This window comes from Diospyros lotus, chromosome 12 (assembly GCF_014633365.1).
Source record: "Diospyros lotus cultivar Yz01 chromosome 12, ASM1463336v1, whole genome shotgun sequence".
In the NCBI taxonomy this organism is placed as follows: Eukaryota; Viridiplantae; Streptophyta; class Magnoliopsida; order Ericales; family Ebenaceae; genus Diospyros; species Diospyros lotus.
In genome coordinates this window covers 29,451,695-29,475,699 of record NC_068349.1, presented here as the reverse complement: position 1 = coordinate 29,475,699, position 24,005 = coordinate 29,451,695, and the positions used below count along the sequence as shown (strand labels likewise).

Here is a 24,005-nt window from a genome sequence, read left to right as displayed (position 1 = left end):
TTAATATGATTAGTTAGATGAGAAAACTGGATTGTGGGTTGGCTTGACAACCAGGGAAGTCATATAAATTATTGTCATGGAAAGGAAATTACATAAAGGAAACCATTGTAGCTCTCGGAGTCAAGACTAGGAGTTCCAGCATATCAATAACACCATAAGTGCATGACCTGTAACAATAGACCTAAGGCTAAGGACCAAGGCATAGGATTAATGGTTGGCTCACGACAAATGATGACTAGAGCTGCCACAGTGGAAAGATTGTGAGCTGGCTCACAGTAAGCTTATGAAACCCAAGGGTCGGAGCAACACAGTGTACTGTGGAGAGAGTCAAGTGTCGAAGTTTTGGCAGCATTGTGGATGATATGTTAAGGTTAGAATTCAACTTCTAAGGAACTGAAGTAATGTGGTAAAACCTCAAGAAGTTTAGAAGATGATCCAATATGAGTGTTTACTAAGATTGTCATAAATAATCTTGGCCAGAGAAATCATGGTAAATCAAGCCAAGATGAAAGAAGTGAAGAATTGAAAGCAATTAGCTAGTGTGACCAAGGTAAAAAGCATTAAGGGGACATATGTGAATAGGTTGTCAGATTGACCTCGACATCTATTATGGCTTTAATTGTCAAAGGAAAAGGTACGAAGTAAATTACCTGATAAATGATTTGGTGCTGGCAATATAGGTGAAAGCCTTACCTGTATGATAAGATATTCGATGTATGTGCTCTCGTAAGGAGTTGAATATGAGGTAGCAACGATAGGGGGAGTTCCTCAAGGACTACGACTATGTTATATCACCCGGAGCATGCCAATGAAGTGGCTAATGCATTGAGTATGAGTATGCCTACTGATATGATCGGGTTAATGGCCTGTAAGTGGCATTTGTTAAAGGCTTTTAGCCTATTGATGATGAAAGTAGTGCCAAAAGGATCGTTCAACTGAATCTAATAAAGAGACAGAAGAGGTATATAAGTCTATGAGTAAATGAGTATTGCCAACCTATAATAGGGTAATTCAAAGATGCAAAGTAACATTCTTAGGATTTGAGGAAGGATATATGAAATTGGGATCAAAGTTCTTTGAGGTTATGAGTATAAGTCAAATTTCGAGGACGAAATTTTTGTAAGGATGGGAGAATATAATATCCTAAGTCAAAATGAGTAATATATTGAAATATTCCATATTTTGTGATGTTAAAGAGTCAAGTTCAAAAATCTAGAAGATAGTTTAATAATTTTAAACAACCGAGTCAATGGAAAGGAGTACCCCGGAATGTAAATGTCTAAAGAAAAAGGTATGCATTGAAGAGCATTTTGAGACAAGATTTATAACACTGAAAGAAATAAGAACATATACTATTTTTGACACAGCTGTGATGAAGTCTGAAAAATTGAATGATCATAAGGGACTTCTAAAAAGTCAAAGGAATCTTGAGGGGGCTCTACTCTAATTTTATATAAGGATCGATCCTGAAGTGGTTATAGGACGAAATGTTAGTCATGTGAGGCCATCGAGGCGAAAATGTACTTATCGAGTAACCTTGAGTTATTAATTTTGGAATTTCGGTATTTTAATCCAAATAAAATTGATATTTGAGGATGTAATTGCAATGTGCAAAGGTTGAAGTGAGATTAAGAATCTAATTTATGGATTTATATGTAATTTTTATAGTTTTAAATTATATATGTGTAAATATATATATATGTGTGTATATACATATATGTGTAGAGAAACTGTGGATGAATTAAATGGTATATCTGTGATACAATGGGCTATGCTTGGTGCCCAAGACTTGTGTATGTATATATATGGGGGAAAGGAAGAATCAGGGGGAAGAGGAGAGGGAGCATTGTTGAAAAGAAAAGAAAAGAGAGGAATGAAATCAGAAGAAGAAGGCATAAGGTAGCGGCGGCCATGGGCGACCATATGGCTGGCGGTGTTACGTGCGGCGGTTGGTGGCAGTTCATGCAAAGGAGAAAGAAGGAAGGAGGAGGAGGAGAAAAATTAAAAGAAAGAAAATAGGGAAAATTTGGGGAAAATGGATAAAAATTAGGAAAAGTTTTCAAAAAATTCTAGAAAATTTGAAGAATTAATTTGGGGATAGAAAAGCATGCTCAAAGCCAAGAAATTGTTCGGACACACTTTTTAAGGTCAGGGCATGCATACTGCAAAAGCCTGAGAGGCTAAGTCATGGGTACGTTGAACCTTAGAATTGAGTATTAGTACAATTATTGAGGCTTGGCATGAAAATTAAGCTTGAGCATAAGAATCGAGGTGTTCTGAGATGTGTTCAAGGTGAGTGGTTTTACCCAAAATTTGATTTAGTTTCATTCAAATGATTTTTTCTTATAAGTGGTTCGACCCAAAACTCGATTTATGTAAACAATTTTATCATGTTGTCATTCATTGTCATGCTATGCATCATGTAGATTGCATACACATGTTATGTTAATGAGAAATGCATATATTTATTGGTGAAGTTTATTTGTCATGCATTGTATGTTTATTTGGTAATACGGGAAATCGACAGTCTATCATAGATGTTATATTACATCCTAGCCTTGGAATGGAGGTTATGAAATGATGGTTAGAATGCTATGTTGATGAATGTCCTGGCGTCTGAAGAGAGGTTGGAAGTGGTGAATGTCCCGGCCTCGGAAGAAAGGTTGGGAAATGGTGATAGCAAAAGGATTCCCTGTGGTCACTAAAGGAAGGTGAAGAGATGATGTTATTATTGCATTTTGCATTCATGCCCAAATCATGTTTATTATGAATCTCTTACTTAGATGATTCAGCATCTAACTTGGATTATGCCCCTGAAACATTCAATCGTTCAACAAAGGCAAGAAAGTGGTTGAGATGTAAAGATACGAGATGTCGTGTTCGATGGGTTTTGCAAGTTGTCCCTGTATTTTGCTTCTTCATGAAAATTTGGTTATGTTTTAGTGATATTGAAAAACTTATGTTCCATTGATGAGCAGTCTTGTAAAATAAAAGAATGTTATTTATTATGAATTATGTTTGAGGAACGATCATGTAATATTGTTATGGTTCAATGTTATTTTTGAGGTTTGATTCTTAGCTTCCGCATTTGATGTCTATGATGATTCTCATTCGAGATAGATGAATGAAAATTTTGGGAAGGATATGAGAAATGATATGGTTTAGCATTAGTTTTGAAAAGGAAAAATTTACTATCCCATAATTGTTCTAAGTTATAACACACCTGAAAAAGCGGGGTGTTACAGTTAGTCATTACTTCCATGAATTGTTGCGTGCTTACCTTGGATTATATAGAGAAGTTGTTGTTAATGCCACCACTCATAACTCAACTTACGAGAAGACAAATGTGAAGTCTTGGTATTCATACTTTCAGGTTAGATTTTCAAATTCCATTACATTTCTAATTACATCGAGTACTCATATTTAATTATCAATAACTAAAAAATGTTCCCCAAAGGATGTTGTGGGGGCCATAGATGGTACGCACATCGCTACGAATGTTTGACTAGAGGAACAAGCTAGGTACCGCAATAGAAAACAAGTAAAAGTAATTTCTCAAAATGTTCTAGTAGCTTGCACTTTTGGCATGAAATTTACATACAGCCGGTTGGGAAGGATCGGCACATGACGATAGATTGTTAAGGAACGTAATATTACGACAACAACATAAGCTAACAGTACCTGCTGCTAAGTTGCATCCCCTAGCTACTTCATATTTTATGCTTTAGTTATAATAGTTTAATATTCACCATGTAATAAACCATTCTTTCATAGGTAAATATTATCTCGTTGATGCCGGCTTTCCAATGGTTTTGGGATTTCTTAGTCTTTACTGCAAGACTCATTACCATTTTAGAGACATTGAAGGGCAACATTGTGAAAATAGTAAATAGTTGTTCAACTTTCAACATTCATCTATTTGTAATGTCATTGAGACAACAATTGGTTTACTTAAAAGAAGATTCGCATACTTGTGGCATCAACCTTACCATGACATTGAAACATAAGCAAAGATAGTCCTTGTGTGTTGTGTCATTCACAACTTCTTACGGACCAATGACGTCGAAGATGTTTGTGATGATGACTTAGACTTAAGCTGATGTTTTACTCTTGTATTTATCTTGTGTTTGGTTTTGATGATGAAAAACAAAATTGATAATATGATTTGGAAACAAAAATCAATTTCAAGTACCTTTATAAAAATGAAAACCAAATGATCTATAATTTTCTATACATGGAGATTTGCACAAACAAATTTTAAGATCTAAAAGAATCTCTTAAATGATTTCACCAAATTAGTTTTGAATAATTGGATAGTGGATGTTTTTACCTTTAATATAATATAATTTTTCTAAGTCTATAAGATTAGTGCATTATATGGGAATATATAAGAAAATATTTTTATTTTGAAAAACCATCTCCCGGTATTTTGATAACTAATATTTTTTTTATTAAAATAATTTTTAGTGAATTTTTCAATAAATAGAATGTATGTATTTTGAGAATGGTAAATTTGCTAAATCTCGAGTTTGTACTAAAACCAAAATTCTATTTTCTTACGGTTATGAATTTTGATTTTTTAGATATTTTTATTGAATCCAAATGGGATGTACTTTCTTATTTACATTTGTATATTAAAGTAAATGAAAGGTAAAATATAAATTAAAGAAAATGGGGATATTTATGTATAAACTAAAGAAATATAAACATGTTTTAATGTGGACATCTATGTATCAAATTCATCTATCGACTAAATGTTCTTCATTTATCGACTAACCCTTCAAACTGTCGACTAAAGTAATTGCATCTGTCGACTAAGTCCCTCACTCTATCAACTAACTCTTTTAGTTTGTCGACTAACAGAATAGATATATTGGTTCTGTCGACTAACTGCTTTATTCTGTCGACTAATCTTTGCTTTTGTCGACTAATCTTTTAGTCTCAATCTGTCGACCAAGCTTTCCATTTTGTCGACTGACAGATTTAATAAATTCATTCTGTCAACTAAGTATATTAATCTATCGATTATGTCTTGTTTTGTTACTTGATTTTGTCAACTATTTATTTAGTTTATCGACTAACTCTTTTCGTAGAAAGTATAACGACTAGTTTTTTAAATCCCAACAGTCACAAATGACTAGTTTTCTCTTAGATCTTTTGGGATGCCTATAAATACAAGTCATGGATGAACTTAAGAAGGCTAATGGATGGAAACGAGTTGATCTAAAGATTACAAATAATTTTATTCAAGCTTACGAGAGTTTGTGCTTTCATTGTTGTATTTTTCTCTCCGAGGCTTTGTTCTATCATTGTAAATTTATTATTAAACTTGTTTTCATTTTGAGAGAACTTGTAATTAAGAGTATTAACTCTTAGCTTCTCTCTTACATTTGTATCATTCTTATTTTCCTAATTTGTTGTGCTAGAGGACTTGCTCTTTGAAGCAAGGGGTTTAAATACCTAACTATGTGCTAGAAAGTTTGCTTGTATAAGCAAGGGATTTGTAATTTCCTAGTCTTGGACTACAGGGCCTACTTTTTTTGAGGCAAGGGGTTTAAATACTTAGGTAGGTGCTAGAAGATTTGCTTGTATAAGTAAGAAGTTTGTAATTTTCTAATCTTGGACTAGAGGGCCTACTTGGTTAAGTAGGAGGATTTTTAGTGGATTGTTTGCAAAATCCTTAGTGAGGAGCTAAGGTAGTGGATTAAGTTGAACCACTATAAATCATTGTTCTCTTGTGCTTGTGTTCTTTGATTTATTTATCTTTTCAAGCATTTTTATTATTGTTCACTTGGTTCACATATTTATCTTTGCAAATTTACATTTGTCATTTTATATGCTTTACGTTTTAAATCACTAAAACCTCAATTTGTATCAAAAAGTTTTTCAAGTTCTATCAAGTTTTTAAATTACCCAATTCACCCCCCATTGGGTGTGTGCCATAGAATTTCAAACATATCATAAGCGACAATGAGGTTAACCCTACTCATGTTGACGTAGCTGAAAATGAAACAATTAATGCTGACATATCTTTTGCAATTAAAGCAGCATGGTCTAACAATAGGAATACAATTGTTGATTTAAAGTAGGCTGAGTATCACCGCAATGATGATCCTAGAGTGGACTTCCTAGATTGAGTGATTGTTTTATGCTTTCTGAACTATTTATATATCAAACATGGATAACTATTGTGTTGTACTTCTTACATATCGGTGCAGACATTATTTGGTCAGCCTTGCAACTAATTCGTACCTATGTTGTGATAATATGGCTTTATTTATTAAGATTGTATCTTGTATTAGTTTGTTCATGGATATTCAGCCTTAATATTATGTATAGTGAGGAGAACTTGTCTCTAATGATGTAGTGGATCAAATATTGTTTTTCTCCCTTTTTAGGCAATCAGGTGGAAGCTTAATTTGAAAGATTGAATTCATGGCACATAATCAATAGTCTTTTGTAGCCCCATTTCTTGTCCCGAGAACTCCTAGTACTCCAAGAGTTGAGGACATCACTGTTAGCTCTCCTGCCGGGAATGTTAATGCAAAGATCAAACATGTGAGGTGGAATGGTGCCATAGATGGCTTCTTAATTACTTCCCTGGTTACCCAAGTGCTAATGGGTCATAAAAGAAGTGATAATGGCTTCCCAAGCTTCCAGGTGTCAAAGACAGTTGATGCTGTCTTTATAGGATTTGGCGTTGTGGTGTCGGAAAAAAATGTAAGGGCTCAGCTAAAGACATTGAAAAATGAATACATAGAAGCTCATCACTTATTGAATCTGAGTGGTTTTGGGCTAGATCCCTAGACTAGACGTATAATGGAAAATCCGCTTGCTTGGGAGGAGTTGGAAAAGGTAAATTATTATATACATCTTTCACGTTTTGCTTGATTTTTTTCTGATATATAACACCCTTAACTAAAGTTATTTTACAGGGTAATCCTGAGTATGAAAGGTAGAAGACTAAGCTTTGTAGTCGATATGAGGATATGGAGATCATATTTGGAAATGACTGTGCCACCGAGGACTGCGTTGTTATCGATTTTGACACTGTCTCCCCGGCGCCAGGTACTATATGTACTATAAAGTAGTAAATATTTTTTTTATATAAAATGAGTGGCATATTGTATTCTTGCTGATTATTTTCTTTTGTGCCTAAAAATAGTTGTTGTCGAAAGCGTTAACGAGGTGGACTCTCAAATTGAGAATGCTAATCCAAGCCCTGACGATACTCGTAAGCGTAAATCTTATGATGGTACAAATAAAGTTAGGCGTAAACGTGCGCACAATATGGATGATAGTGTATTGGCTCTTTCACGCATTGTTGGCTCTTCCATGAAGATTGCCAATTCTATGGAGATGCAAGCAACGTTGGACACGTTCAATCATATCAATTGGCAAATGGTTACGCAAAAATTGGTGTCTATGGACCTGGACATTGATGATGTCGTAAAAATGATAGGAGATATTTCAAGCAAAAGAAGGTTTGGCAAAAGCCTTCAATCTGATGACAAACATACGATGCATGTGTGCATTGGTGTTCAAGAAGCTTGGACGTGACCCCACATGATCATCCCTCACCAGCATAGTTTTTTGTGGGTTGGTACTTGTAATTTTTGTATGTAATGCTTGTGAAAAACTAGGTACATTTAAATTTTATGATGGTATGCTAATTTGTATTTCCTGTAGCCCGCTATCTTTTGCATATAACGTAGGTTCATTCCTTTTGCTTATCAGACATTGTATAGTATATGCTTGTAATAGTTTTATTATTATAATCAGCCTTGTATTTTAGTGAATAAATGAGCCCACCAAAATGTGAAAAAACTCTTTGTATGGAGGCATAATTTGTCATAATGATAATTTTTTTTATACGCACATCAATGCTTGCTTGTATTCCTTTAGGTATTGCGTTGTACCTAATTTTTGTGTTGGGGAATAATTGATAATACAAACGTATAGAAATAAAAAAAATATATATATGTAATGCTTGTGAAAAAATAGCATCACGTGATCAAAATTGAGAAAATAATTTATTTAAAAATTTAGACCAATCAAACACCTCAAAAGTTAAAATTTGGGTGAAAAATGATAATTTTTCATTAAAAAAAAAAACATAGCCAACCAAACGCACCTTTAATGGACAGATGCCCAGAGTTGAATCAAATTGAGACTTTAAGCAAGGAAGACTCAAAGGGTATGGCCATGTTGAAGTTAAAGGAATAAGATACAACCAAAGACAAAAAAAAAAAAAAAGAGGCTGGAAGAATAAGAAAGATGAGATAGACAACATTATGAGGGAAGGAGAATCCGTAGATCAAATCCACCATTCGACGATAAACTTACTCAGCAATCTATTTTCTAGACTAGAAGAGAAACTATGACAAGAAGCACATCATCTCCAAGGAAGGCTTATGCAAGACAAGCTTGCCAAGCAAATTCTAGAATACTCGTGCTAGAGGATAAGGAAGTTATCACATTTACTCTAGTAAATAAAGGAGACATCATCATGCCACTGTGATGATCCCATAATAGTTAATTTTTTCAGTCCATTTCATCAAAATTGTTATATATCAAACGTAATAATAAAATAAAATAATAATTTCTATCTATAATTATACCAAATATAAAAATGAATGTGATGACCATTTCTCCATCCCAACCAAATATGAAAATGAATGCAATGACTATAGCTCCATCCTAATTTCCTTCTCATTCCATCCAAAATCATTGACTTTATAAAATAAATACCCTATTTCTAAAATCAAGATTGGCCAACCTTACCCTAAAATTTTGGTTTTTTGTTTACTTTATCCAACTATGGCCCACCAAGGCTATCTGTTTCGAGGGTCACTCTTCCATGTTATAAATCTAATTTCCCTAATTTCTCAAACATAAGCTAATTTTCACCTATTCCTGAGACTTCTTTACTTTATTTCTACAATAAAAAAATAAAAATAAGAGACCATCAAAATGAGTGACATTTCCTTTTATTTTTATTCATTGACTAGTCCACCTCTTGATTAACCAAATTTTTTTAGATGGAATAGATATTTTTTTCAATACATAATAGTTTTTATATATTTAATCATACGATGATGATACAACAACACACACACGAATTTCGTTACATTAAATGCAATATTTCATTTAAGGTTTATAATAAGTAAGAAATATTTTAGTTTCTGTTTTGGTAATAAAAAGTAGAAATCAATTGAAAAAGATGGCACCCCAACAAACTACACATTAAATTGATAATCAAATCCAGAAGAAAAAATCAAAAAGAAAATTGCAGTGACAATTTGATTCTCATTTTTGATAACAATCAACCCAACCAAACCTACTGTTCATCGTCCCAATTTGAAGGTACGGTTCATCTCTCTCTCTCTCTCTCTCTCTCTCTCTCATCAATGGCGGGGTCGTACCCGTCTCTCCGATCGTCGACACCGTCGTCGCAAAGCTCATTCGCGTCGAGGCTGCTGCTTCTACTGACTGTGCTACCCCTAACTCTGGCGGCCTTCGCCTTCGTCCTCCAATGGCGCGGCGGCGGCGTGGACTTCGATCCGGTTTCCCGCTGGTCCCCGCAGGACTCCCACAAATTTCCCGGTATGGACTCCTCCCCTCTCCCCACCGTCGGCCATTCATTCTCCTCTTCCGACTGTTCCCTCCTCGGCCACAGTTCTTCCCCCACTTTCCCCTACTATCGCGATTGGAAGTTCAATTTCGAGTCTCATCTCAAACCCAAGGTTTGTTTCCCGATCGGAAATCTCGTTTCTTGCTTGATCTGTTTCAGAGTTAATTTTGTTGCTTGGTTTCGTATTTGATCACGATTTGAATCTTAATTTTTCTTGCTAGGCCTTTTGTTTCGCCTTAAATCGTTGTATAATTTATGATTTCTTCAGGTAGGCTGAACCTTTTTCTCCATTGAGGCTGGTTTTCAGATGTGGACGATTAAGCTAATGAGATCTAGAGGAGCAATCTCTCGGTTTATAAGAATGTGATAAATGTGTTTAACCTGATAGATTCAATTATCTTTTGGATATTCATATATATTTTAGATGGATAATGGTGGGAAACAAAATCTTAGCTCTGATAACTTTATTGAGATAAAACATACTTGAAAATGGATCCTTCTGTGTATTGACGGTGGGGAATTGGTATATCATCTTTTCATTCACTGCTCATCACTGCAGAATTATGGTCATGATCTTTACTCAGCTTGGGATGCCTTGGATCTTGCCAAACTGTTTAGAATTTTTCTTTGCAATGGAAATGGGTGAACATTCCTAACATGAAGAAGAATGTTTTGTTTTTGGTTGGTGCATTATGATCTACTTTTGGATTACTAGAGGCTAACATAATTAGTTATCCTTTTGGTATTGTGTAGAACTTTGAAGTTTTGTAGAACTTACTTTTAGACTGAAGGGTCAGGTCCTCTTTTTTGGAATAATTAGGTCTCAGGGTGGTTTGGATGTATTCCATGAACAATTTTGGATTTTATGAAGATTTTCTATATTAATAGAGATTTTTATGTTTTTTTTTTTTTAGTTTTCTCTTCTTTATATGGACGGAACCTCCTTGAGGCCTTCTCTATACATTACCTTGTCAGAAAATAATAATAACCATATAAAAATAGATTTTGATGAATTTTCATGGCATTGGCACATTTTGTTACTGAATATGCAGATATGCATCACGACGAGCACCTCAGCAGGCTTAGAGCAGATTCTACCATGGATGTTCTATCATAAAGTAATTGGTGTTACTACCTTCTTTCTTTTTGTGGAAGGAAAGGCTGCCTCTCCTAGTGTGTCGAAAGTCCTGGAATCTATTCCTGTGAGTTTTTTTTTTTTTTTTTTCTGTAAGTTATTTCTGTGAGTTTGTATTGTCTCTTCCTGCATTTCCGTCTTTTCTAATTTAATTTTATTTTTTGAGTTTTATAATCTATTAATACCAGTATTGTATTGAGTTTCTTGTCTGGATTTGGTGAACATTAATTTTATTATGCTTTCTCAGGGAGTAAAAGTAATATACAGAACAAGAGAGCTAGAAGAACAACAGGCTAAGAGGTTAGTGACTAACTTCGTTTTGATGGTTGAATCAAATTTAGAAAAAACTTTATTTGAAGTGAACTTTTTAGAAGTTTAACCTGAATTTACAACAACAATAACAAGCCCTAATCCCAATAGGTGGTTTAGCTGAATTTACAAGAAAGGCAAAATAGAGTTAATTATAATATTCACTTGTTACAGTGTTGCACTCCTTTCTTTTCACTTATGTGTGTGTGTGTAGTAAATTCTTTGTTGTCTTTGCTTTTGTTAGTTAGTCCTCTAGACAGTTCAAAGAAGTGATTACAGTTCTAAGTTTGAGCTGTTTGTGTTAAAATGGTTTCTTAATTTTTTGTAATTCTTATATTTCTTTTCTATCAGTCGGATCTGGAACGAGACGTGGTTGTCAAGTTTCTTTTATAAACCATGCAACTATGAGCTTTTCGTGAAGCAATCTCTCAATATGGAGATGGCTATTGTAATGGCAAGGGTATGAATGGTTCTGTTTCTTCTATCGCATTAGTCTCCCAACATTGTTTCTATCCTTTTGATAAGAGAATTTTTGTTAATTGATATTTGTAATTTGGTTAATGGACTCTCTTCTTTGTTAAAAACTAGAATTCTGGCGTGGACTGGATAATTCATCTTGATACTGATGAATTAATACACCCAGCTGGTGCTCGGGAGTATTCTTTGAGGCAGTTGCTGCTTGATGTGCCTGGTAATGTTGATATGGTGGTCTTCCCAAATTATGTGAGTTAATCAATAATTGATGTGTTGGAATATTTTTACTTTAACTATTGTTTTCCTTTGCTAAGCATGAAAAATAATGTCATCATTCTCATGTTTCCATCAGTTGCAATTTCATTAGTGTCATCTGTCAAGAATGACTTTGTTATTTGCACTGTGCAGGAGAGTAGCGTTGAACGAGATGATATCAAGGAACCTTTCACGGAGGTAATCTTGTGTTTATCTTTTCTTTCTTCTCACATTCTAAAAGTTATTGAATGTTTAACATGAATTAAACTTTCTTTTCAACAATTTATTGTAGTTTTGTACATCCACAGATGCAGACCACAAGATACAATATAAATTATTGAAAAAAAAAAAAGAGATACAATATGACCTGATACGGTAATTTTTGTAAAATCTGGGAAAATACAAAACAACATACCAAGCCTTTATCCTATTATGTGGGGTTGGCTTAAGGCAATATAACACAAACAAAAATAAATTGATAAGTCTTACATAACTATGAAAGAAAAACAAACTATTCAACTTTTACGTGAATAAAAAATAAATAAATTACCTTGTATTTCTTTTGGTAAATATGTGTCATTACAATGGCATTGGAAGCAATCCAATCCTTGTACAATTTTTGTGTTTATTAAAATGGTGACAAGTAACTTAATCTCTACATTTTGTGTACACAGAATTGCACAGAAACCCCTGGTTCCTTCATTTAAAAGTTGGGTTTTCAATAAAAAAAACTATTCATTTAAGTGTTCAAGTTTAAATGTTTGCAACCCTGAATAAGCCTTGGTGCCTTAGGTCATGTTTGGTTGGGCTGAATGGAGGCTGAAGGAATGGAAATGGGAATCCCACAAAAGGTTGTTTGGTTGTTATGAAGGAAAATGATCCATTCCCTCCATCACAAAATGGATGGAAAGCCTTCCCATTCCATGAAATGGGTGGCATGATTACATTTTCACCTTCACATTTTTCTTATAATTATATTTTTCCACATATATAAGCTTGTTGTTGTTCGCCTCCCGCCACCGCTTGTTGCCATTACTTAAATTAATTTTATTTTAAAATTAAATAAAAATTTATCCATATTCAATTTTTATTTAATATTTTTAGCTAAAAAAGTAAAAATAATTTTTAACATATATTTAGTAATTAAATGATTTTTTTGGAATTAAATATCATTTTTATAAGATTTTTCAGTTTTTATAATATAAAAGGGCATTTTTGTCAACTAATTAGTTTTACCATTCCATCAAAACGAAGGTATACCAAACATAATAATAAAATGGAAGTCATTCCGTTCCTGCCCATACCAAACATAATGTTCAAATAGTCATTCCATTCCCATTACTGTTTCGTTTCCCTTTCCTTCCCTTTCCCTTTCCATTCAAAACCAGCCCATCCAACCAAATGTGACCTTAGTTTCAGTTGAGTATTCATTAAAAAAATTGCTTTGCCTGGGAATTTGTGACTCAAAGGGTGTAATCTTGACTATTTAAAAATGAATTTTACAATGAAAACATACTGTTATAACTGCATCCATCGATGTATTAGCTGTTTCCACAGATTTGATGACATTGTGAACCAAATTTGATGAGAATTTGGACACAGTTTGGATGAGAGAGAGATAGAGAGAGAGTGAGTGAAAGAGAAGTTTGGGAATTCCAGTTAACAGCTTATGGAGGCATTTTTTTTTTGTATGCTGAAGTTGAATTAAGATTAAAAAAAGTAAGAGCAGAGAAAAGGACAAATGTAGATACCAAGAAAGTACATAAATACCCAGCCTTGGGACATACTTATACCATGCAGGTGAAGATTGTGTAAACTAAGTGTATGGTTAGGTAAAAGAATTTCTTCTAATAACAAGTTAACAACACCAGCACCACCAGGCCTTAATCCCTGTGTAAGATATGTTCTCATAAAGAGACAATGTTTAATGAATAATCAAATGACAAGATTGAAATAGCATGAGTGACATGGTTGAGAGAACCAAATAGTTGGCCTAGCATAAGTCATAAGGGATGATTTCATGCCTTAATGGGATTGATTCATATACGTTGGCAATACTTAATGGCAATTCAGTATTCAGCTACCAAACAGTTGGCCTGTATGGGATTGATTCAGCTACCACAATTCAGTCGGCCTACTAAATGGCAAACTAAATTAGCATCAATTGGGGGGAAGGACAAACCTGTATCTTGTAGGACATGAATTGGAACAAAATAAATAGGCAAGGACACATATAGCCCCATGATATGGTAAATTGGAGATGAAAGGTGGACTGCAGCTTCTGTATTAGGTGATTTGTGTCATGGGTTGTTTTTCCCTTTCTTTTTTATCTTTAAATTGGAGTGCTTTTACATATTTATTTATTGCTAGGAACTGCAGATTCTCACTACTATGTTTATGCAGATTGAGGATGTGTGATTGTATTTGACAGTTGACACTATATTTTGCATCTCCATCCATTTAGGTATCAATGTTCAAGAAGAACTATGACCATCTTCCGAAGGAGACCTACTTTGGAATGTACAAAGAATCAACGCGTGGGAACCCAAATTACTTTTTGACATATGGAAATGGGAAAGCAGCTGCTAGAATACAGGATCATCTTCGGCCCAATGGTGCACACAGATGGCACAATTATATGAAAACACCGAAGTATGGTAAATCTGTCATCTTGCACAAACATAAATTATGTCATGTACCAGAGTAAAATTCATACTTTCTACATATATGAACTATATTTTTTTCCCTCTCTTGGTTAACTGCATTACATTGTGTTTTGGAAATTTATGGGTGAGATGTTTTTTGTCTGAAATGCGGGAATAAATAATATCCTTGGACATTTTGATAGTGAGATCCGACTTGAAGAGGCTGCTGTTCTACATTACACGTATGCCAAGTTCTCAGATTTGACTTCTAGACGGGACAGATGTGGCTGCAAACCAACAAAGGAGGATGTCAAGAGATGCTTCATGTTGGAATTTGACAGAGCTGTAAGTTCATTCCTTGTCTTTTTTCTTCCTTGTTTCTGTTTGTTCCTTTCCTCCTTGTTCATCATCTTCTATTTATTCTTTTACTTAATGGTGGTTGTGCACATTGTTGACACACAAAAGCTCTACTTAAGGACTCCTAGTTGAAATGAAGCAACTAAAATCTATTGATTGTTATCAAGAATCAGAAAGTCCGGAGCATAATTTGAATGCCATACATATTTAAGTTTTTTGATAGAAGAATAACCTTACCAGGTTTTGAACGGTCTCGTATAATTTCTGTAATGAGCTATTGCAGTTGCTAGTATTAGGGGTGTGCACGGTTCAATTTGGCCGGTTTTTGACTTTTTTAATACGCCAAACCGCATATGTGGTTTTCCTATAAAATCAAACTGCACGGTCTGATTTGGTGAGCCAAAACAACCGCACCGCATTTTGCAGTGCGGTGCAGTTTCCGCGGTTTGCTGAATGTTTATTTTTCGCAGCTGGGTGCAGTTTGGCGCAGCTTGACATTGCACAAAATTGTGTACATGTGCTCATGTTCAAAGACTGCCTGCATTATGTGTTTGATTTATTGCAGTGGCCAAATTTTCTAAGCACCCAATTGCCCTAGATAATAACATGAAGGTACACAAAACCAAGCAGATGAAGGAAGCTTGATCTTACAGTATATATAGATACAGCTGTGTGGTTGGCTTCTCACCGATCTACAACCAGATGGTTCTAGAGAGAGTCTAAAGCATTTGACAGAGAGAGATGGGTGGTTGGAACCTTGGAATGGTCCAATGCTCTGCCTCCATAACTGAGCTCCAGCAGCCTATGGAAATCTATTTATATATATATATATATATAAACAAAAAAAACATTATTAGTAGCTGAAGCTGTTGTCTCCCTCCATTTCTCTGCATATTCACACATTAAATATGAGGTTAGAATGAAGGTGCCAGAAAAAGGAGCGCAGAATCGCAGATGAAGGAATCGAAGTGAGAGGGAGAGAGAATCTAGCACCAGCGTTTCCAAAAGCAGGAGCAGCCTGCTTTCAGCGACAATCGGTCTGGTGGGTTTGAAGCGCACCACTAGTAGAGAGAACACAGAGAAGAAACGTGGTGCGGCACTGGTGGGTTAGAACACGGAGAAGAAACAGAATGGAAGAGATAGGGTTACATCTGTTTATATATTTTTATTTTATTTTTTATTTATTTTATTATTACAATATTATTACTTGGGCGGTTCGGTTCAAAACCGAACCGCGAAAACTCCAAACCGCAAACCACGCGGTTTATAGTTTTCTTAAACTGTGCCGAATCGCTGACTCAAAAAAACACGCAGTTCAGTGCGGTGCGGTGCGATGCGGTTCAGCCGATTTTTTTTAACACCCCTAGCCAGTATAAGTATTATGAGAAGAGCTTAGGATTTGCATAAAACAAGTAACTATGGTTAATGGATATTAATGGTGTATTAAGGTATTTTCGTTAAAAAAAATTAAGGAATGTAAGAATGTTTTGTTTTCAAACTGATAGTTCTGGTTACCTAGGGAAAATCTTAATTTATTTTTTTTTGGGGGGGGGAAGTACATTGGAACTTGTATTTTACCTAATAATTGGGATTTTCTTTTCCCTACCGTTTCTCTTTATTTATTTGTGCACACACTCATTTTATGGAGCACCTCAGAAACTTCTGTAAAAACTACATGCAGATACTTTATTTCTTGTGATCTGGACAAGAAGGAAAATGGAAAATATCCAAGTTTAACTAGTTTCTTAATTTTTACTCTCCGCTTAACATATTGGATATATATTTTCAATTTGGGCATGCCTTTTACATCTTTGTGTTTATATATTTCAGAGGAAAATATTACATTTCAAGAAGCTTAGTCAAAAAAGGGACAAACCTCGTATAAACAAGAAAGCTTGAAAGCTACAAACTAATGCAGTTCATTGAGGGAACCAAAGAAAAGATGACAAAGAAAATGTATAGAATCAGAAAACCACAGAGTGAAGCAACACAAGGTTGAGCCCTTAAGAGTATGAATGGAATGCTTTACACCTTTAATGGCTCCACTATTCCTCTCTTGCCAAAATGTACCGCAAAACAAAGTGTTGTAAATAGTCAAAATTCTCTGTACCAAAGGTGGGAGTCGCAACCCAAGTGAACTAAAGATCCACCATTGAGGCTAGCATAACCGTTTGAATACCAAAATGTTAAAAAGTAAGTGTATGACAACTTAGTATGCTCCTTGCATATGAAGCAACAATCCACCATAGGCAGCCTTTGATGGGGGTAAACCAAAAAGAGCTGTCACCCAATCAACCTCTCAGAGATGAAAAATTCTTCTAAAGACTGGGGCATCAAACACAATCCTCTAAAAAGCATGTAGATGCTTGACTCAAAAGCATTCTCTAACCAAAATAAAAAGATCAGGAATGTGTTATATGGGGGTCTATGATCGCACCAGCTATAAAGCCAAAATATGGGCCTACCCTCCAAAGCCACTTTGAAACCAATATTATGGAAAAAAAAAGAGAGAGAGAGAGATCATCAAAATATCTTGTAGACCCCACAGCTGAAAGCAGTTCCTAGATGACTGGTCACCCTCAGAAACTACCAAATTTACAGGCAATCACTCTACTCCAGAGGCTTTCTTTCTTGAGAGATAATCCTCTTAAGAAACTTTCTGATATCTACAAGAAGCCTCTTGTCATGACCCTAGGCTTTCAACAGAGAATGAGGGCCAATTTTAGGAAGAATTAGGGCAGAATTGGAGAAAGAGGGTGAAAAACAGGAGAGAAGAGAGGGAAAATTATAGAGAATCAGAAGGGAGATGATAGGAAGAGAAGCTGAGGGGAAGAGGAGACAAGTCTGAGAGGGAGAGGGAGAGTTTGGGAGAGAGTAGAACAAATGTTTCAATTGATATTTTCTGCATATCCCCCACTACAACAGCCTAGTAGCTTTATATAGCTACTACAACAACTCAACAGATTACAAGTTAACTACCCCAACAACTCAACAGATTACAAGATAACTACCCTAACAACACAACAGAATTAACTACTACTCCTGAGGAATAATCTGCTATACTCAACCCCACCTTAAACCCTTATACATCCTAGGGTCCTGACATCTCTCTGGAACTTCACCAATCTCTTTAATGATTGAAGTTGGAAGAAAAATCAAAGACATAGATAAGTAGTATAACCAAGAAGGTATGGTCATAAGAGTAAGTCTGCCACCTCTAGACTAGTATTGCCTTTCTCAAAAGGTAAAGCCACCCTTCTCAAACCTCTTAATCACACCCCATAATGGCCAATTTGGCTTTAAATTTGTACCAAAGGGAAGATCCAATTAACAAGAAGAGCCAATTCTACTTATAAAGAAAGTAGTTAGTGAATTAGTGTTATCCACGAGGCTGATAGAAATGATCTCACCCTTAGCTATAGATTTAAAAGTAAATCTAGAAACAACCTCAAAACATTAAAAGCACAAAAGTCAAAATTCTCAGATCTTTTACCTTGGTTTCACATCAGAAGGGTATCATCCTTGACAGGAATGTGAGAATCAGACCCATTCTCACTAATAGGCCATCCTACCTTAAATCCATGAGCCATTTATCTCTTCTTGCTAATGACTGGACAAGAGGGGCTTGTTTTGTTACCCTTTTTCGAAATGGTTTTGCATTTTTTGGTCAGGTGGAAATTTTTTAAACATTTGCAGCTACTCACGTTTTAAATAAGGGTAACAATATAGACCTAGGAAGGTTTTACCTTATACAAATTCTATTTGAAAGCTCTTCAAGCCACAGAACTTTGGATTTGTGCATTCCAGTTGTAGTCCTCATGCATCCACAGGAAAGGCACTTACTAATTGAAAACTTGATATTGTTTGCATAAAAGCATCTGATCACTGGGTTAATTTAGCTCAAGAAGTCAGTCAACCTGGGATTGTGCCAAACAATTAAGTTGTTTTTTTATTGTTTTCCGGGGCGGGGGGAAGGGGTATTTCAGCTTTAATGGTATTGTAAATTAAACAATTTAACATCAAATAACTATCCCTGAAATAAAAGCAAGAGTACTTGAGATTAAAAAAGAAAAAACAAAAACAAATTTGTGACCCCATTTGTAATGTTGACTGATTTCTGCAAATTGTGTGTAAATCCAAATATTATATTAAAAATTATTTTTAGTATAACCACATGCAAGGTATAAGAAAAGAAATATTAAGCAGCATTCATATACTTGTACGAATATGAAAGGTTAGCTTCAAAAAGAATTGGTTATTGTGTTGTATGCAATCTCAATAGTAAACACTTAGAATGTTTGTTCCATAACTTTTGGGAAGGAAAAATGGTGACAATACTTTTAAGTAGTTATTAGAAACAGCTGGGTTCTAGATGATGTCCTGCAAAATGAAATACCAAAAACTTCTAGTTGTTTCCAATGAAAGTTAAAGTTCTTTCCTGGATGCTCTTCCCCCTAATGATGTTAAATTTTTATGAGTGGCAAGGAAGTGTGCCCTGCTGCAATTCTGATGTTGCTTGGATCCTTTTTTTCCTGCTCCCTTTTTGCAGAATTTTTCATTTTTCTAAATATGTGTTATCAATTGCAGGCCTTCATAATTGCTTCAACTGCAACAGAGGAGGAAATGCTAGCCTGGTAATGTTATTTATTGCTGAAATTACTATTCTTATCTTGTTGTACACATGCTTGGAAGAGTTTAAAAAATTAATAAGATTTCTATGTCTGATGTTAGTAGTGAATTTGCACGTGTTATTTGCTCCACTTCAGGTACCGTGAACACGTTGTGTGGACTGATAAAGCAGTAAACACCAAACTATTGAGGAAAGGCATTTTAACTCGCATATATGCTCCGATGGTAAGCATGATCAGACAAATTAAACAAAAGATGAAACTCTAATAAACAATTATTGTATTGGTGTTCTTGTCCTGCATTTGAACTAGTAGAGATTGCTTAAAGATTGGAGGACATTTAGATTTGACGTGCAACAAAATACCTTTTTCGCCTTTTCTTTTTGCTGGAACACTGTAGTCATCAAGTTTATGACAAAGTTGAAATGCAAGAGGTTCCTGTGATTGACCAGATATATGCAACATCACCCACTTGAAATTTTCTGATGATCTGAGTGTTATCTTATGCTTATGGCGATAGACGATACTTGCTTGTCTGCTCCCGGCCTGGATAACAACCTCCAGTCTTCTTTAAAAGATGCAGACCATCTTTTTCATTTAAATAATGATTATGCATGTGTAGCTGCTTGTTATTCAGCCACTCAATGAAGGTCTAGTTCACCTTCTGTTTTGCCTCAGTTCTATTCTTTTGAGCAAAACATGCTGAGGTTCTCATCTTGTATGCGTGAAACTCTCAATTTGCATTTGGCTCAGAACACTTCATGTTTAGTGCTGCATAAAAAACAATGGATGATTTTATGGATATATATACATCATGTTTGTTCTGTCTTTGTATTCATTCCCGTTGCATGTTTCCAGGCCATCATTCAGGGTTTGAGGGAATCTGGTGTTTTCAGCTCCGTTATTTCATCGGCCCCAACAAGTCTCTCAAAAGATAAGTTCCTAGCATCTATCGAGAGCTCGAACTCATCCAGGGCTGCTGCCTCTCAATCACTTCCCTCAAGGAAGATGGGTAGAAGCAGTGAATCTCATGCAACTGCTAGGAAGGTTTTAGAAACCGCAGCCACTGTCTTGCATGAAGTAGCTGTGCCACCATTGTCGCCGCCAGGCATGGACGATGACTTTGTATTTGAGGCATAAATATATGTTACTTGCATTATAGTTTTACTATGTTTTCCTGAGTATATGCAGTGGTCGGGATGAAATGAGAGGAGAATTGGGTTTTGGAGGGGGGGAGAGATTAGAGAGGAAGAGGCTTACAGCTTGGTGTGGAGTGGAACATATTGGTTTCAATTGTTTATGTACATAAAAATAGCATCAAGATTTGCAGTACTACTGCCAGTTCATTTCATAGTCCATTCTTTCACTCAGTCCAAGGAGGGACGCCGACTTTCAGTTGTGTCATTTGGTTCTTTTACGTTTAGCAGATGGATAATGGGCCAGGGACAGGGCCAGGGGCATCCTTTTTTATAGTAGCAAAGGGAATTCATTTTTGGGTAAATTACAGGAAAAAAAAATGTTTCAATTTTTTCAATGGTATCTCAGTTTTTGTGTTTATTTTAATTTCATAACGATTTTTTTCTGATTGTATACTTAACTTTTTTGTTTAGTTTCAATTTTATAATATCATAACCCTTTGTTTGGGTCTTTGTTCTCGGCACAACAATTTTACTAGACTCCAATATTAATATATCTAACGTTGTATTTAGTTCAAGTTATTAAACGTTAAGCGATTTTTAAAGGCACAACAAAATGGAGGGTTATGATATTATAAAATTAAAATTAAGTACAAGATTCGGTTTGAAAAAATTGGCGCTAGGGAAGACAACTTGCAGACCCTTTTTTAGAATCTATTTCAATCCTATCAGACAACTTTATCCCATACAAGCCTTATTCTCCTATGAAGTTCTACTGACTTTTAGAGCTCCTCCCGTGAGATAAATTTTAAGCAATAACAATTTTGCTTTGAAAAACAAAAATTCATTTAGTTAACATGATTTAGACTCAAGAACTCTCAATTAAAATAAATTTCAGAACAATATTACAATTAATACTATTTTTATTTAATTTTTTTCTAAAATAAGTAAAAATTAAATTAAGACCACCAAACACTATCTAATGAGTCTTGCATAACACGGGTCATGCTACTAGTTTTTATTAATTAAAGATGATAAAAGGCTAACTTCTCAGGTTTATTGACTAAGGTTTCATTTGGAATCATTTGTCATTTGAAATTTTAAATTTTAAATCCACTATTTGATTACATAATTGTTGAAAGCATTTGAATTTGGGTCCGAATTCATCCTAGATTTAGACAAAAAAATCTAGAAGAATTCAAAAGGACACCTACATAGATGTCCTTTTAAATGACAAAAATTGAAATGTACATATTTCAAACCCTAGCTAAAGAAAATAAAACAATGGCCAAATGGGTCTTTAAACCCTCTAAAAATTGATGATATAAAAGGAGAAACCCCACTCTCTCTATTTTATGCCTTAGTAAAAAATCAAGAATAGAAAAAGCAGATTTAAGTTTTTTTTTTTTTTTTTTTTTTTTTTTGAGTTTGGAAAGAAACTTTTTATCCACATGAGAAACTTAAACTCTTGGGTCTTCTTAATTTATGGGATGATTAGGGGTTAATATATCTTGTTATTTGGTGATTTTAATGCTTGTAATTGGTGCAAGACTCATGATTTGGGTAATTACCTTCCATCAAACTTCAATAGGAATTAATTTTGTTCATTTCACATTCATGAGCATAGCATGATAGTGGAACATGTTGAGATGCATTCAAATTCTTGTTGATGAAATGTCATGCTATGGGACATATATGAGATATGTGATGTTTCTCATGTGATAAGGGATATTCAAGGGAGGACTACCATCCAAAAAAGACTCAAATCGAGGGCCACAAGGTAAGGGAATATCCAATAAAGGGCTATCACCTTGAGTTCTTGGCTAAGTATGGTTTATGAGCACTGGTGGCATTAATTTTTTCCATGCTGCTTGTGAGGCTTATTAGGTGTCAAGCTCATTCTAAACTTGAACAATATTCAAATGCTAACGAGGAGGCAAGAAAGATGGAGTTTGAAGAATGTGTGTTTATATGCATCTCTCATGTTTCGAAAGATTATAAGGTCATTTTAGTGTTTTTAATATTAATACGTGTTAAATCAAATCCATAATGTTGTTTTTATTTGTTGAGCCAACTTGCTCATATTAATTAGTTTTGATAATTAACAAAAATATTTGTATGATATAAATATATTTTTTTCTCATATAAAAAATAAATTTATTTTGAATTAAAGGTGAATTATTTTTAGACATGTTTCTTACTTTTGATCATTTATGTCTTAAAAGTTTATGTTTGAATGTTCATTTACTGATAAATATTTTTATTACTTATGCAAAAAGTATATTTATTTTGAACTAAAGGAGAATTACTTTTATACATATTTTCTCTTTCTCATACAAAAAGTAAATTTATTTTGAATTAAAGAGAATTGATTTTAGACATGTTTGCTCTTACTCATGCAAAAAGTAAATTTATTTTGAATTAAAGGAGATTGCTTTTAGACATGTTTTCTTGTTTTAATCATTTATGTCTCAAAATCTTATATTTGAATTTTCAAATCTTGATTCCTTATACAAAAAGTAAATTTATTTTGAATTAAATATGAGACATATTTTCTTATTGTTTGATAAAGTCTAAACATTTTTTAAATTTCAAATTTCATATTAATCATTTCTTTAGTGGCTAAAATACTTATAAATACCCCCCTCAAACTCATTTTTTGAGTATCTATTGCACATATTGCACATCCAAAACTCCTAAAAGCTCTCAAGTTAATTTTCAAACATTTCAATACTCTCAAAAATTCATTGTTCATCCACCAAAGAGTCACAAGGTAAGAAGAGAAAAGTTTTTCAAGTCTTCTACGACAAATCTGAACTTCTCCATTTGAGGTTATAAATTTATTTATTTAAATATTATTGCCTTGTATAATTTGTTCTTAATTGCTTATTTGTGTCCAAATGTAGACAAATTATTTGTAAACATTTAAATTATTATTGAGAATTGTATAGGTTTCCTATATCCGTTAAAATCTAGGTGAATCTAGTTTCCAAGATAAGTTAGAGAGAAAACCTTAGTGTAGTGATTGTCAAGAACCCATTATAATTTAGGTGTGTATCTAGTTTCCAAGGTGAGCTAATGTGAAAATCTTGGTGATTTTGATTTTGTGGAACTCCAATGGTGGTTAGACATTGGGAGAGTGAACTACGTGTGTGTGAAGACACCAAACAACTATAAATTGTGCTGTGCCTCATTATATTTATTTTTGTTATATCTTGTGGCTTATATTTATTGTTGTTGTGACATGGATACAACAATAAATTTATAGAATGGAAACGTCGTCTTCAAGCCGTCTGAGCCTGCAAAAATAAGAAAATAGTCAGAAGGCGCAGAGAGGTCCCCCGCGCAAACACTCTGACGCTTTAGTTAGATCTTGAATATGATGAAACAAACGGTTTTGAAATAGTATCAAAGACTTTCCCCCTCATATGG

At 34.4% G+C, this 24,005-nt stretch overlaps 1 protein-coding gene across 1 annotated transcript; it reads left to right on the top strand.

The window, feature by feature from the left end:
• Window positions 1–9,319: 9,319 nt before the first annotated feature.
• Window positions 9,320–20,788, top strand: LOC127787229 (glycosyltransferase-like KOBITO 1). Its single transcript, XM_052315168.1, has 11 exons — window positions 9,320–9,746; window positions 10,687–10,836; window positions 11,017–11,069; window positions 11,430–11,538; window positions 11,667–11,801; window positions 11,961–12,005; window positions 14,272–14,459; window positions 14,656–14,797; window positions 19,397–19,443; window positions 19,576–19,663; window positions 20,296–20,788. Exons 1-11 carry the CDS (start codon window positions 9,411–9,413, stop codon window positions 20,575–20,577), a joined length of 1,575 nt encoding a protein of 524 aa, XP_052171128.1. The 5' UTR covers window positions 9,320–9,410; the 3' UTR covers window positions 20,578–20,788.
• The last annotated feature ends 3,217 nt before the right edge of the window (window positions 20,789–24,005 follow it).